General features: G+C 37.7%; 2 protein-coding genes across 4 annotated transcripts; both read right to left on the reverse strand.

Moving 5' to 3' along the window:
• Positions 1–180: 180 nt before the first annotated feature.
• Positions 181–9,272, reverse strand: LOC131779598 (uncharacterized). 3 transcript variants are annotated; one of them, XM_066161668.1, is made up of 10 exons: positions 8,846–9,272; positions 7,181–7,479; positions 6,418–6,571; positions 5,184–5,398; positions 4,567–4,702; positions 3,727–3,812; positions 2,926–3,089; positions 2,573–2,604; positions 1,808–1,915; positions 181–1,204 (listed from the first exon to the last, which is right to left on the reverse strand). In XM_066161668.1, the coding sequence occupies exons 1-10, from the start codon at positions 9,183–9,185 to the stop codon at positions 921–923; spliced, it is 1,818 nt and encodes a 605-aa protein (XP_066017765.1). In that variant the 5' UTR covers positions 9,186–9,272; the 3' UTR covers positions 181–920. The 3 variants fall into 3 exon arrangements, 2 of the variants coding, with proteins under 2 accessions (XP_066017765.1, XP_066017764.1); XM_066161667.1 differs by having other exon boundaries at positions 181–1,246; XR_010716248.1 differs by lacking the exon at positions 181–1,204 and adding an exon at positions 1,224–1,246 and having other exon boundaries at positions 2,273–2,604.
• A 1,130-nt stretch (positions 9,273–10,402) lies between these two features.
• On the reverse strand, positions 10,403–16,199 carry LOC131779592 (cholesterol 24-hydroxylase). Its single transcript, XM_059096158.2, has 4 exons — positions 14,860–16,199; positions 13,537–13,870; positions 12,303–12,375; positions 10,403–11,710 (listed from the first exon to the last, which is right to left on the reverse strand). The coding sequence occupies exons 1-4, from the start codon at positions 15,457–15,459 to the stop codon at positions 11,203–11,205; spliced, it is 1,515 nt and encodes a 504-aa protein (XP_058952141.2). The 5' UTR covers positions 15,460–16,199; the 3' UTR covers positions 10,403–11,202.
• Between the last annotated feature and the right edge of the window lie 53 nt (positions 16,200–16,252).

Below are 16,252 nucleotides of genomic sequence, written 5' to 3' on the forward strand. Positions count from 1 at the left end.
ATACCGCAATTTTTACAGCATTAAACAGAAAACGAGGTTGTGTAATGAAGCTAGAAGACCTTCAACCAATCATCTTAACGGTAATAAATAATATTAATATCAAAAGTAATAGTAAAAATGATGGTAACAGTAATAGTAGTAACAATGACGATGATAAAGCCACAAAATACGCATAATACGTAAAAATAAAATAGTTTAAGTTTAATTTTCTTAATTATTCCACAAGGAAAAGTTTTGCTTTTTATCTTTTATATCTTGTATCATTTCGTGAAGTTTAGGTTGTTTACTGGAAAATATTATTTAATGAGGCAAAGACTTATTAACAGTGACAAAAAACTACGTAATTGTACCAGGAAAATACTGTTTAAGCACAAGATATGAATCAAGGAAATTTCTAAAAGTAAAGAAACGGATATACTACATTACAGTCGAAACAATACAAATATGTAGCTTGCTGATGTTTTCAACCTTCGCCAATAGAGCAACTTAATTTAAAACAAGATTATTGATCAAATATACTCAGTGCAAATAGTTTGCTCAATTTTTTCGAGGGTCAGCAAACCTAGGGAACTAAACCCAGAAGAAATGCTTTTTGCTGACGGAGTGCGCGTTTTAAGTTAACGAGCGGCACAAAAAACATGTCTTGACTTCTAAATGAAAGGAAAATTCCCTGCTAACCTCGACACTGCATGTTTCAGACCACTTTCGTATAAAAAATTCTCAACATCATGAAATGATAATTTTACAACAATTTTATACTAATAATTTTTCTCATCAAAACTCCTGAAAAGCGGAACAGGAAGTCAGTGTTGGCTTTTTCATTGTTAATTTCTAGACTCCAAATAGCACTTGATTTATATTAACCTTAGACCGACGATAGCTTTTATGTCTTCATGTAAGGCTCATGCTGTCAGTACAATTCAGTTGCCTTCTTCGTTAAGGGACTCGTACACATTTTGCATATCAGACCCCCTTAGGGGCTCATACGCAGATTCTGTTTGAGACCCAAGGCTGTGCACTGAAGCATATGGTATGCCACCCTCCCGGGTCTGTACATTTTGATAATCTGGTTCTGTAAATGATGTCTGCCCATTTTGGTAAACCGGAGCTGCAACTGGTGTGTACTTGTCCATACTTTGGTACAGAGAACAGTAACCATAGTAATCTCCAGGGGGACTGTGCACAGCTCCACCACTACTTTGTCCTGAAGTGGATGTGGAAAAAATAACTAAATGTAAAAGTTTTCCTAGAAAAATGATCATGGCAATTCAATGACTGTCTCTTGGTAAGTTTTAAAGTTGGTACTAATCTGGTATACTGAAGCCATACAGAATGTCCTTTTTTTCTGCCATTATTCAAGGCATTCTGCATTAAGACATTAAGTTTTGCCTCTTTTAATTGCTCACAACGTTTCTGGAGGAGTTGAAGTTCGAAAATTCTCCGTATATATTTCATGTTTCTTCCAGAAATATTTAATTATATATGTTAAAAGGTAGATTTCATATCGTGCTTCTGTTCAGTAGTAGATCACAGACGACAAAAATTTGTTAAAACCACCAAGCATTTCACCATAAAAGGAAGACGCACAGTACATCTGTTTACCATCTTGAGGTTGAGAGTAAAGTTTGGTGTATAAATTGTCTTAAGGCAAGTATAAATGGTAGTTTTCGGTTTCCAGTTAAAAGTCACTCAAAGAGCGATCCCTTCCCAAATAACAGGTGTTCTGTAATCTCGTTGTGATTACTAAATGTGTGTGAGTGAACACCACCCAAAAACAATGAGTAACAGTTACTCCTTACTAACTTACCACTATTGGTAACAAGACTTTGGTACGTTGATTGACCGGCTTGTTCACTGGAGGTTGAGACATCTTCCATTTCTCTGTCCTTTTGATTCTCAACCACTGGGTTCCTAACTAGGATAAAAATTAATTTTAAAAAATCAATTAAAACAGCTATTTCATTCATCAAAATCTATTTCAATCTTATGATAGTTTTAGAGGACACTCATTTTGGGTTCTAGGGTCTTACTATTGTGAAACTAAGGTACCGATCATCTTTAACATGATCCTTTTTATAGTTAATAACAGTAGTAACAAGGTGCAATCTTTGGCCGACCTGAGTGTAAAAACAGCAATAGCAACCTTTTTAGTAGTGCATTTGAAATCCATATTGATGCCACACACTCACATATCTTAAACTCTCCAATCAATCCTTAGAACCTGAGGCACTTTTGCTAAGCCTTGCCTTTGTTGTAACAATTCAATTTTTACCTTTTAAAACTCCATATTTGCTTTGCCATGCCTGTCCATCAAATCTTGTTATAACATTCAATCAACACTTTTCTGTCCAAGTATTCAATATGATATTCTCTCAACATCCATGCATCCCTATATGCTTCTTGTGGATTTTATCTGCAAGTTCGGCTCTTAAACATAGGCATTGATTGCAATGCTTAATGGCTCGATAATGTACCTTTCCAATCCCATAAGTCTTTTACGTGTGTATCTTGCAGTTTGAGGCTCATTCGTAGTTAACTTTTGCAATCAATTGCTGATGAAAACAAAATTTACCTGCTGACTTTGTTTCTTGCTGGTTGTTTTCCCTGTGTGAGGAAATTTAGTTTCTATGATATAAGATGAATTATACACACATTTTTCGTTCTGACCATATCTTGACGTCATCTGTGATCTAACTAATCTGATGAACGACAACATGGAATCTACTGATTTGCTGAACAGATTATACTCAGAAAACACAGTTTACTTGTAAGACCAAAGTTTTTATTTCTGTTTTTTGTAATGGTACTTTACAAGCTGCGAGTGAGTGAAAAGCAAATTATATTAGAACTGAATTTGAAACTGGCGACACACATGTATTCAAAGAGAAAATGAGTCAAGACTTAAAAAAAATATATTGAACTTACAATTTCCTTCGCTTGCAAAATACAACAAGGACGATGATTAAGATTCCAAACGCAAGTGCACATCCCACTGCAATGCCAATCACGACAACAGATCCACTGTAATTTCCATTTTTTCCTGCGTAATTTTTGCCTGTGTCGTTGATATATTCTGTCACTGAAGTTGTCTGCAAGAAATTATAATGATAATCAATGAGTTCAAGCCTCATCAATATGATATTCATTTTTATTATAACCAACAGTTATAAGCACAGCTGCTTTTGAAATACAGACAAAACTTCGCGAGAAAGACGCTCCAAATATGAATTTCGAAGCTAAGGGGAGCACTTACAAATGGCGATGGAGAAAACACTGACCCCCAGTCCAATGGACTACCCTAAAACAGACCAAGCCATTAAGTCTTTTGTTTTCACGACGGAATTTAGGCGATTATAAAACATTCAAAGTCCTTCCTTTGAAAAATAGCGCGAAGTCGCGTTACTTCCCTCAATATCGGTCACGCAGTAAGGCGGAAAATCGATAATATCTATTGTTTCATGCTTCGGTATAGAGATTGCCCTAGATAAATGCAATCGGCACATCTGAGATTTCTAGATTCAAAAATTTACAGGTATTTTACCTTTCTCAAGATTAACCAAAAATCCTAAAAACGACGACAACTAGGAATCAACTCAATCTTTTAAATAACTTTATCTTACCTATAACTTTAACCTACAAAAATAATTAACCTCTTCTAAAAAAGTAACAAGTTTAAACCTGCCATCATCACTGTCTATTGACAATGAGAGGCTATTTGGCACACACCTTGGTGATTGGAGAAATATGTGGTGTTGTCTTTGCCACATAACCTGGCTTCGTCAGTGACTTGTGATTCAAACCATCAGTAACGTCTGAAAAACCAGTATGCAGTACACATTTGCCAATGATGGCTCACAAATATCGAAGTTTTCATACCATTTTTTGCATACCTGCTCAATTGATTCGTACTTTGAATTGACTGGCCTACACAGAGGAGATTACCCCCATTTCTCTAAGCTAACATCGCCACTTCCCTTTACGAGTGAGATACCCCTGTCCCTTGAATCTAATCTATCCTCCCTTGGAAAAGTGTTGTTTGACTACCTGCTGAGGTTTTTGTATTCGAGACTACTACCACAAAATAGCTAAACCTTTGTATTGTTCAATCCCCTGCACAACTATTCGTTGGAAGTCTAAGATTATCACCCCTTGAAACAATCACCACTCCAAAACACTGAGAACTTTGAAGATGCACTTAGTAACCATGTCACCTGGTTTTACTACGTGCACCAGCCACCAAATAATAGCCAGCAGGAAACAAGTGAATGCCTAACGGACACAGGCGTCTATTCTGTCAGCGTTTCTTGCTTTTTTTTTTTTAATTTTTTCGGTTTTAATCAATCTTTTGAGGCATATACAAAAAAAAAAGTTAAGTTTTGAAACTATTCCATATCACAACAGGAATTTTACCGCTTTGTATTATCGAAGTTGACCAATAATGTTTCAGAAACAAGTTGTTAGTTGGTAAAAAGGCTGGCTGGTTGTAACTCTAAAAAGCACTGTTTATACTTTTGTAAGGTTACTGAGGCTAAAAATTATTTAAATTTAAAGGAAACTATAACTCACAAGTGATCTGCCCTGAGGACTTGAAAATCAGGCAAGCAGTCTTGGGTGGTCGAGATGCAGATGCTGAATAACTACAATTGATCACTACCCGAACAATTCTTCCTGGCAGGTTCTTGTCAGTACCATTATTCACCCACTTCAGGATTTAAAGAAAAATGAGCAAGAAACAAATTGATTAACACAAGCTGTGAGAATAACACCAGAAGTCGAAGGTTATGCCAAAAATTGAATATTCACCAGTTGATCCAAGAAAACATTGTTCCAATGCTTTTCTTAGAAAAAAAATCCAATCCAGCAATTAAGAACCATTTTTAGCTTCGCAAAGATCGCAGACATATTCCAATTCTTTAAAGACTTCCAAGAGATTATAATATATTCTCGGGAGACCTCATGCACATTAACTCAGTTTCAAAATTGACGTACTGGCCCATAGGGTAAATTTGAACCCTTCAGCAGTTTTTTACATGTGAATATGAGAAGTGGGCTAAGAGCTATCAGGTTAGGGTCAGGTTGGATTGGAGGCTGCTGGTAATAAATAAATATTTCTGAGCTCCTGACCTGCATGCTTTTATCTCTCTAAAAAACATGGATAAAAAACCTTGAAAATAAGTTTTAACCTTGAAAATAAGTTTTCCTTGCACTCTTTCCACTTTAAAGATTTCTGGATATACCCGCGCCCACTTGTTTTCCAGTTGATAATCAAGATATGCTGTTCTCCCGGGAACAACTTGACAGGCTTGATAGTTGACATCTGACCCAATTTCCACCCCTCCTTCATTTGACAGGTCAAGAGATTTCAGGAAAAAGGGCCACTCGAAGAAACGGGAGCAAACTGCCAAAAATGCAACCCAAAATAATTTGATCAATCACTTTGCGGAAAAAGTAGCTCTTACTTCAAAATCACCATTAGAGTTTGTGTTAGGTTCTGAGGGGGCAGTGTCGAATTGAGCTGTCCACTTCTGGAAATGAGTAATCAAGAAAACTACTTCCATTGTAATTCATTGGCCGGTTTTCTGTTCTTCCGTAACCTGTTTGTTCTATATTGTTGTATAACAATATAATTGAATATCGTCAAAGAAGTGAGTCTTTATGCACAAAGACGAAGCTTAGAATCTATCAGAGCTGCGTATTGTCAACTCTCCTTTACGGCTCGGAATGCTGGCGAATGACAGAACAGGACCTCTCAAAACTAACATCCTTCCACACAGCTAACCTCAGGAAGATTCTGAGAATTTTCTGGCCTCAGAAAGTATCAAACGACCAGCTACAGAGGCAAACCAAGCAAGAGGATATTCGTACACTTGTCAACAGGAGAAGATGGAGGTGGATCGGTCATGTGATGCGGAAGGCCAGTAACAACATAGCCAGAATTGCAATGCACTGGACACCTGAAGGCAAACGAAGCAAAGGGCGCCCGAAAAACAACTTGGCGCAGGACAGTAGAGAAGAGACTAAGGGGGCTCAATTACAGCTGGAGCACCATTAAAAAACTGGCTAAAGATAGACAGGGTTGGAAGGATTTCGTTGCTGCCCTATGTGCCACACAGGCATGATGGGTAGTAAGTAATTAAGTAAGTAAAGAAGTGAGTATACAGAGCTTTAATTCCAGTTTTTTAGCTCGCACTCCATATATATTGATCGTCCGTCCAGTTTCTCAATAGAAGTATGTATTACTTTTTTTTTTGGCTCGAATAGTCTTGCGATAAATAGATCATTGGATTGACGTAGCCCTGCTGGATTCAGCGTCTGCTTATGGAAACATAGAGCAATTTAAACCTCTTACCTACATTCACTAATTTTCCATGTATGGTTCATTAATAGTTAAAGCAAGCATCCAATGAAATTACTCACCAGTATTGTCACTGCACCCGTATACTTCAAATCTGAGACACCTATGCCCTGGTGTGTTATAGTCTTTAGGATATATTCTGAGGAATCTTGTTTCAAATGTCCCCCTGAAGTAGGTGTATTTTACAGTGTCTGTGTCACTATTTCCAGTAAATGTCTGAAAGTGAACATTTGTTTGAACATTTAAGAGCCTAAATGTTTTGATATCCTCACGATATCATCTTTAAGTGAAAAGTAATAAGAAAGACAGTTCAGTTAATGTTTGTGAACAAAGAGTCAACTTCCGTCCCGTGGAGAACATTGAAACTAATAATTTGAGCCTTGCATTGACTTGTCTGTTTCTCTTTTTTTCTATTGGATAACGATATCACGCGGATGTGAAAGTATAATCCAGTTTTAATATTGTCGTTATAACTTTCAAGAAAATAGTTATCAACAGCAGTCCCCGCAGTACAGGAAATTTGCAATATATCGAAACGACAAAAACCAAAGAGGAGAAGATAATAATAATTATAATTTTCGAAAATTTCAAATTAATATACAAGGAAATCCATCATAGCAATCATTACTGCGAGGATCACTTTCATATTCATGGCAAATTGTGTTTGTCAATTTTGAAGGTTGTCTAAAGTAAATGAAATATTTTGTAAGCCCTTAAAACAGGATGACGTTTTTAGACACCCTTTACGAGGCAAAGGCATTAATGATCATCTCGTCATGTACTGCTTATGCAAGAATGGATATTCACATGTTAAATATGTATTACCTTTTTGCGACCATTTTCATCTTGGTAGTCAGACCATGTTACACCATCATAACTGTACGCCATCTCATATGTTTTGACATAGTTACTAGACACTCCTCGGTATCCTTGAGTTGCAAGGGCTGAGACATGCCTGACCTCCAATAAGTCGATCTCAAAAAATTGCTGACTCCTTCTGGAGCACCAGGCCTTATCATTATTCAGTCTTCCCTCCGAAGGAACAAAACCTGCAAAACTATCTGACCCACGTAGTTGGGAATTACTGATTTTCCTACTTTCCAAACCAAGCGCTTCTAAGCAATCTACAAAGTAACCAGAGGTTTAAATTAATTCAGTATGATCAAGACTTTGCAATTTCAGTAATCTTTAATTAATAAGGTAAGCATGTTGGCAGAGAGAATCTTTAAGTTGGCCTCCCACGCAGTCGTGACGGTGACACCCAAGAGAAGTACTATTTCAAAAAACGAGTGCTAGGGTTAGGGTTAGGCCACAGGTACGAGGTTGATAATTTTTTTTCCCTTGACCATTTCATTTCCCCCATTTTTTCACTTATGAAATCTGTTCATCTATGAACAAACGTTGTTCTCAGTAAAATGGTAAGTTCTGAATCGAGGCAACACAGGAGACATTAGGTTACTAGGTTGGGGTAAAATTTTCCACTCTTCAAGGCGGCCTGAAGCGACCTTAGAACGTTAGGATCATATGTTGTTAAACCAGATATTTGGCCTATGTTTTTTTAAATAAATGTTAAGAAGAAGAAGAAGAGAAGATTATTTTATTGATATTACGAGATTTTGAGAAATCTTTACGATAGGACTTGACTAAATTCAAAAGATCACCCTCGATGCGCCATATTGGGCGCAATCAAGTGCACTTTCCCGTTTCTTTTTTTTGCCAAGTAAAAATAACTGGGACTTTTTTATATCCATTTCGTGATTTGGACCCTAGAACAAGACCTCATGCTAAAATTCAGCCAAACTGATGCAATGATGTGGCCGGTGAAAGTTTAAAAGTTACCGATTTAACAATGCCTCCGCATTTCAATTGTTAGCGTATCAAGAAAAGCGCAGATCAACTTTGATTACAATAAGCTTTGTTAAATCAATAAAAATGACCATATATGGTCACTTTGGGACAATGGCGGAAACAGCTATAAAATACACTTGGAATTTTTCAAAATTTCCGTTCATCATACGAGCGGTAAATTTAACCCATCGGCAAAACTAACGGAAAGACAAATCCTCCCCGTGGGGAGTGACACTGGTAGAATTTTTTTTTTTCAGAATGCAAATAGTCACGTTGGGGTGGATGGTGGGGCGACTGTCGCTTTCATAACTGAAGTAAAGAGATGCCACTGTTTTTTCCTTTATATTGCTTAATTGCTCCTCCAAGATCACGGCCTGGAAACGAACATTCACGTTGCAGAAACACTCTTAATGACGAATATAAGAATTAATTGAACGCACTTCAATAATCTATGATTATCACTAGTTTATTCTTCTAGCCCCGGTTGTTCGAAGGAAAAAACGGTATTCACTGAATAAATCTGCCTTCCAGTGTTTAGCGCAGTATGTTTTGTTACACGTATCCATTGGATAGCGCTATCTGCCCTTTGAACACTTGAACACTCGCTTTCTTCATTCATTTCTTCAAATCATTTTTACTTACTTCCAAACAGAGATGTTTTTATACTTGCTGTATCACCACAACTTCCTATTAGTGGGAGGAAGGTAGCAGTGTCGGCCTTACATGAACAGGTGCACTGTGCGGTGTTGTTCACCCAAGCAGAGGAGTTTTTACAAACGTCTTGTGGGCACTTGAAGCCAGTTTTGTAAATAATCTTGAATACGTCGTTGTCAGTCCTCTCGCTCCTGGTAATAATATACTTTTCAACGCCATCCGCACGTAATGTACTTTGTATCGGAACAAAGTGGTGACTAGCTAGGCAAAACATTAAAACAACGATTCGTATGAAAGAGTTCAGGGTAACCGCCGTCGTCGATGGCATGTTTCTTTACGCAAATTATGCGCCACAGCTAACTCTTCGATTATATTAAAATAGATATACGTAACTGAGCGTGATTTCGAAAGCGAGAATAAGCTTCAGACCTCTTGTGAAGCCTGAATGTTTTGTTTTTGTAGACCGTGGCAACCTCCTGTCCAAACATCCTTTGACGTCAAAGAAGGGATTCTCTCAAGAGAGATAAAAATTGTTTGTCGAAATCTTACGCTTCGAATAATTCTGGGAAATTTCAGGTCAGCTTGTAGAAAATGTGAGATTAAATAGGGGTTTATAGAAACAGAAAAGCTCCCTTTGACTTCAGAAGGATCGACAACGTGCAATACGAACAGATAAAGAATTTGGAGTTGAATACGCAACCAGGATGCGTGTGGATTTATTTTCTGTTTGTTGTACATCATGAAGCTGTGTTGTCATTTATTTTAGGATTTTAATCCGTAGGAATGCGATGAGCTCGTGGCCAAAAGTTCACGGCCGGATACATTGTTCTCCGCATGATTCATCCTATGCGGATTACGTTTGGTTATCTTGTTTTTTTAGGCCCGTGGTTGTCGCCGTTAGTACTTCCCTTCAATTCGGTTCTGCGGGGAAGTTTGATTCAAGGAAGGAAACAATATCTGTGGCGAATGTTAGCGGATTGAGTACTGCAGATGATACGACTGCGGTTCTGGAAGCAGTCAATCATTTTATGATGGTTGTAATGGCTTCTATGATACACAAGAATATTTATGGCGTGCTCCTAGATTTGTAGTCAAAAAAAAAATCCAAGAGAGAAAACGTTCGAGTAGCTGCGCATCTTACCAGCAACACGGCTCCACCCCTCCCATAGACCTGCCCTTGTAGCATCCTCGCGATTCTAGAAACTTTTGAGACCATTGCATAGTAATAGTTTTTTTCTCTGACCATAAGGAGGGTAGCAAAGGGGGAATACCATTTCCTTTAAACAATAATTACAAAGATTCTTTTATGTTTGTGCAATCTCATTACCTGTTTGCTGGATACTGTATGAATATTATAGGAGAAGTTCCATATCAATTAAGGGTTAACCGTGACGGGCTAACATCCTGTTCAGAAGGCTTTTTTTTTAGCTGATTTTCACGACCAGCTGTGGTGCATGATTATTACTCAGAATTGCCTCCTGCTACAATCAAATCAAAGTCCCCTGGGGTAGAGGGTGGGTGAGTGTTGACAGCACAGGACTAGGGAAGGTTTGAAAAATAATTTTATTGGAGTGAACAGTTATGGTCAAGCAAACTTCTTTAAAGATACAATAATTGTGATAAGGCTAGAGAACTAATAATAATTCTTTCTTCTAGGCAGATCATTTGAGAGAGTAAAACTTGTGTGCAAAACTAGGGAGCCAAAACTAGGGGGCCAAAACTAGGGAGTTTTTCATTGTTTTCATTAAGCATTAATTCTTGAAGGCAGAACACCATTATGGCTGATAGACTATCATAGCTGAGTAAAAAAAATAAAAAAGAAAAACCTGTAGAATAAAAACACTACTTAATTAAGTAAACAGTAGAAAAAAGAAACATCAACAAAATAACTTTCTCTTCATTGAAAGTAGAAAATGCTGGAGAAAACACTTGGAGAAATATAATAAAAGTTAATTTGACTTTGTAAATGAAGCAGTACACATTCAACCCCACCACAACCCTTTAACTCCCAAGATCTCATAAGTAATTTTCCTTACTGTCTGCCAAATAGTTCTTGTGATGTTAACTTAGAGAATTTGGTATTGGATCAACTAATAATCCCCTAATTAATATTTTTCTTTATTCTCATCACTTGTCTGCATGATATTGTATTGATATTGTCAGGAGAAATTCTGTTTTGGTCACTCATGGGAATTAAAGGGTTAATAATGACCCTGATTTCTATGTCCTTACCTACCCCACCCCACTTCCCAGGTTTAAAAAATTTTTTCTATCTCTGTTTTATCATATGTTCATGTTGCTCCTTTATGTAAAAACACTTGGGATTTCTTTAGCTCCCTTTTAGTTTAGTTTTCGTTTCTCCGTTTGAGTGTACAAAGCAAACCCCCTTTGGGCCTCAGTGTCAAATTCTCCTCATATTTTATCTCATCTTGTCCAGGACAGAGACTCAACTCAAACTGCTGTAGAAGTCTCGCCATAAGCACTCGGGCCTCAAACTGTGCAAAGGTTTGTCCAATACAAGTGCGTGGGCCAAATGAGAAAGGGAAGTACACAGACTGTGGAATTGCATCTTTGGTCTCGGGTGAAAATCTGTCAGGATTAAATTTATATGGGTCTTTCCATGAGTCTGGGTGGTGGTGCATTACAAAATTACTCATGTTTATTGTTGTGCCAGCAGGGAAGATGTAGCCACCAATGTCTTCATCTTTTGCGGTTGTTCGATTTGTTCCCCCAGCAGGGGGATGGAGTCGTAATCCTTCTTTGAGTGTCTGACTTAAGAACTGGAGGTTTCCAAGATCTTTATATTCAACAAACTGACGTGAACCAAGGACAGCTCTAATCTCTTGATTTACTCTGCAAATGATAAAAATAAAATTGACTATATGCTTTATTTTAAGGGGAACAATCACTAAATATTCAGTAATGTGTTTTAAATCTTTGCTACTAGAATATACTAAAACAGTGTATTGTGTTGATTGTCTACTCTACCTCCAAAAATCCTTTGCACAACCTATGCCAGATTTGTGCCCAAAAAATATTGTAATTTTTGCAGGAATAAATGAATTCAACTCATCTTTTTGTGCTATATTATCTCACTGCTTAAGTAAATACTGAAACAACTATTCAATCCCACTTCCATGAATAGTTGTTAAATATGCCACTTCAAATGGTTTTGTAATTTTTGCCTCTCTTTTCTAGAATGGTAACAGTAGTGAAATGCACCCTGCACTGTGTATAATAAAAGAAGTGACTTATTGTAAGTATACTTAAAAACAGGTTTTAAGGGTTAGTTTATGGTCCACACCAGCCAGTTTGCTACATATAACTTATTTATCTTTTGTTAATTGTACCTCACGTACCTCAAAAGTACCTCTGTCAGAAAGTCTATGTAACAGATCACACACTGATGATGCAAAACTTACAGTTGTAACTTACTATTTCATACCTCTCCTCAATATCAGGATGCCTCAGTAGCTCATGGAGAGTAAATGACAGCTGGTTGGATGTAGTTTCCTGACCTATCATTGAGACATTATCACTTATTAAAAAAAATATATACACACTGTCCATGAATGATTTGTACTGTTGTGCAGTTGAGTATCAATGTAGGTCTATGCATTTCTAAGAGGATCTATTCTATTACTTGCAGAGCTATGTGGCCATGGGAGCTTTCCTAAAAGTGATTCCAGAATGTGGAAAGTTTTATGTGATGCTACCAGTAAACACAAACAGCCAATAGGAATTTCTGTATTTTCAAATTTTGTTTATGTCTTAATAAACTCTAAAAAGTAAAACCTTGATACGAACCCAAGTGGCCCATGAGGCTGGTGCTTAACTTCGGTTTTCTTAGCATGAAGTGGCTAGGAGTATTGCTACTCCCCCTACTACTGGATGGGATGCTAGTCCATCACAGGGTTACCCCCAGCACATTTTGCTGGTACCCATTTGTACACCTGGGTGAAGAGAAGCACTGTGAGAGTAAAGTGTTTTGCATAAGAACACAACACAATGACCCCGGCCAGGGCTCGAACCCGGACCACCCAATCCGGAGTCAAATGCACTAACCATGAGGCCATTGCACTTCAACTTAATATTCTCTAATTACAGTTTATTATCTTTAAGGCAAGGAAAATGTGGTGGACTGATGGTTAGTGCGCTGGACTGTGGGTCAGGTTGAGTTCTTGGGCAAAATATTTCACTCTTTCAATACCTCTCTCCACCCAGGAGTATAAATGGGTAACGGCAAATTGTTAGGGAAGCCTGATGAAATGCTGAAGTAACCTTGCCATGGATTACCATCCCATCCAGGGGGGAGAAGTCATGCTCCTAGTTGCATCATTCAAGGGAAACTGGGATAAGCTCCAACCAAATGGACTTCTTGACTCAAGTACAGAATTTAACTTGTTATGTTTAGATGCGCTCTTTATTCCCGTTGGATCCACATAATTTTTCTAGTTATACCCTTTAATCCCAAGGAATGTGTAGCATTTAAATCATTGGACAGTATCCCCACTGAATCAAATGTTTAGGTCTTAGGACTTTAGGAGATGGTCATTAATTTAAAGACCTCTTGCTAATTCTCTTAGTTACAACCATATGAAATGTAAAAAAAAACATTTGAAGGAATATGCAAACTTATAATGTGTACCAGTGGATAATTAAGGCAGCTATTCACCCACCTGCCACAAAAAATGTGAAAAACTCATCGACCATATCTTCAATTGTAATACTTGGTTCTTTTGCTTTGACACTCAAGATATGTGCAAGGATATCAGGTGGTGTATCTTCTCCTCGTGAAATAGCCTCTTGACGTTCAAGAATGACCTTCTTTCCAAAATCACGGATGAATTTGCCTGCTTTGATCACACTCCTTTGATAAGGAAATGTTGTTACAGATATCCTCCAAAACGGCATCCGAAAACAATCTTGCATCCCTTTGAGAGATTTTGAAATAGATGATGGGAATGGACTGTTGGCATCTTGGACTGCATCGAGATCCACATTGAATGCAACCTGATTTTGATTTTAGAGAAAATGTTTGTTAGGCCTTATATATAATATGAGCACAATCTTTTGGAAATTGTATTGGCTCAGAAAAATGCCTAATGAAGCTCAAGAATTTGGAGCAACCTCAAGGGATGAATGAATTCCTGATTTATAACTAGGTACCTGTGGTCATCTTAATTTGTGGTAGACTACTCCATCCACAATAGAAAAAAAGGTTCCTGCTATCTATGCTTCCTCATGCACTTGTGTTCAACCAGACTGATTAAGTCACCTGCAGTACTTTTTAAAACTCATCGGTTAGCTTTGAGAGGAGTTGCCTTTGAAACAAGAATCAGTTGAATGATTCATCAATTCAATCTTCTACGTTTTACAGAGAAACAGGAATAAAGCAGCAGTGACTGAGTACTGTGCAAATTCCTTGGCAAGATTTCCTTAACTCTTTAACCCTTTAACTCCCACAAGTGATCAACAAAAAACTTCTCCCTACAATATCCATACATTCTTCAGTGAACAGGTAATGAGAATATTCAAACTTATCAGGTAGAAGTTGCTACCTTGATCTAGCTCCAAGTTCTCATAACTAATTTACAAGGAAATATGAAGTGGTTACAGGGGAGAATTAACAATCTGATCTTGGGAGTTAAAGGGTTAACCTCTAAGAGTGATTAGCATCTAATTTCTCCTCACAATATCACCACTGAATCACACATTGTCATGAGAATAAAGGAAATGATCACCTTCTAAAGAAACTCTCGATTGATAAACAAATTCTCCTTGTCAGCACCTTAGTAAATGTACAGAGAACAGTATGGAGAATATGCATTCTTTTGTTAAGGTGTAAAGGGTTAAAACCCCATATTTTCATACTCTGCCTACAGTTCTTTAACAGAAACAACAGCTGCCTTTGGGAATAAAGCTATGGTCAAGAATAGAATGAGCTTCGATGGAAACCGTTCCAATTCCTTTAGCAAGTACATTTATTCGTAATTACCCACCTTTCCAATGACATCTAGAGTAACTCTTGCAAACTCATCCGCCATGTCCACTATAGTTTTTCCGTCAGCCATTTTATCTAACTTTTCCAGAAATAAGTCACAGCTTTCGTTAAACGAAGTCATCAAATTCATCAAGTATTTTCGATGAAATGCTGGATTTAAGAGTGCTCTTCGCTTCTGCCAAGCATCATGGTCCACTTGAGTTAATAATCCACGTCCCATCATACGATAGCCAAACGGGTATCCGACATTTATGTATCCAAAAGGATTTTTCGGCAGATTAAGTGTAATTAAACATTTCCGGATGAGTTCAGGATCTGACACTAATGTGATTGGCCTGTGAAAAATCCATAAGAGAATTACTGGACCGTGAATTCGGTTGAGTTCGATGACCATTTCGGGAAAAATTTGTCCTTTCGCTATCCCGCGCTTGATATAAGGCAAGTTACCAGTGAAAAAGCTGTCCCGTTTTGGCCCAGGAAAATGACTATACTTCCAATGGAGGTATGCCAAGTAAATCGAAAAGGCTGAGAAGAGGATCGCAAGTAAAGCTGCAATCGAGATTACTGACCATAACATCACAGTACCAATCGTCGCCATAATGTTCGGAAACAGTAACCCTTTCCAACCTCTCCTCGGTTACATTGATAAAAGCAAAAATCTGCCCCAGGCCTCACCTCGTATAGACAGGCTAGGACATGCTTACTCAGTCGTCTCGTCAGTTTGATGGGTTCGCGAAGTTTCAGAAAAATACGTGATCATAACACATCAGACTGTACTATAGTTCGGACACATTATGGGTTTAACGTCTAAATCAAAGCCGCTCCAATTTTTTCTATGTAAATAATCTATCCCAGCTAAGCCAGGCGGTAAAATTGGCTTGCTGGACCGTACTAAACTGAAACAGCGGCTCACTTAACTGATTCATACGCCAATCTTTTCGCAAACCCGTTTTGATCTAAATTAGCGTATCGATTCTAACTGCCGGCTCTGAATGAAGATATGAATTGTTGTGCTTGGGATTTGGGTTCGGGAATGTGGCTTTTGGAGCATATTCTTGGGGCCTTTGTGGTACTGATGGTAAATTCCTGTAACGCGGTGGGAAAAACATCGGTATGCTTGAAAATCTCTATATTTTAACATCATTCTTAACAATAAATTCTTTTGAAGGCACGATGCTAAAAGAGCTCTTTCTCAAGTCTAAAATAGGACAGGATTAATCCCTATTTCGTTCTGAAATAGTGTATGACCATAAATGACCAGGACAAAAGTCCTCCTTACCATATCAACGCAACATCAAGCAGACAAGTGATGAGGATAAAGAAAAATATTAAAAAGGGATTTAGTAGTGGATCCATTACCAAATTCTCTGAACTAACATCAGAAGAATTAT

The sequence above is a fragment of the Pocillopora verrucosa genome, chromosome 14, assembly GCF_036669915.1.
Source record: "Pocillopora verrucosa isolate sample1 chromosome 14, ASM3666991v2, whole genome shotgun sequence".
Classification (NCBI taxonomy): domain Eukaryota; kingdom Metazoa; phylum Cnidaria; class Anthozoa; order Scleractinia; family Pocilloporidae; genus Pocillopora; species Pocillopora verrucosa.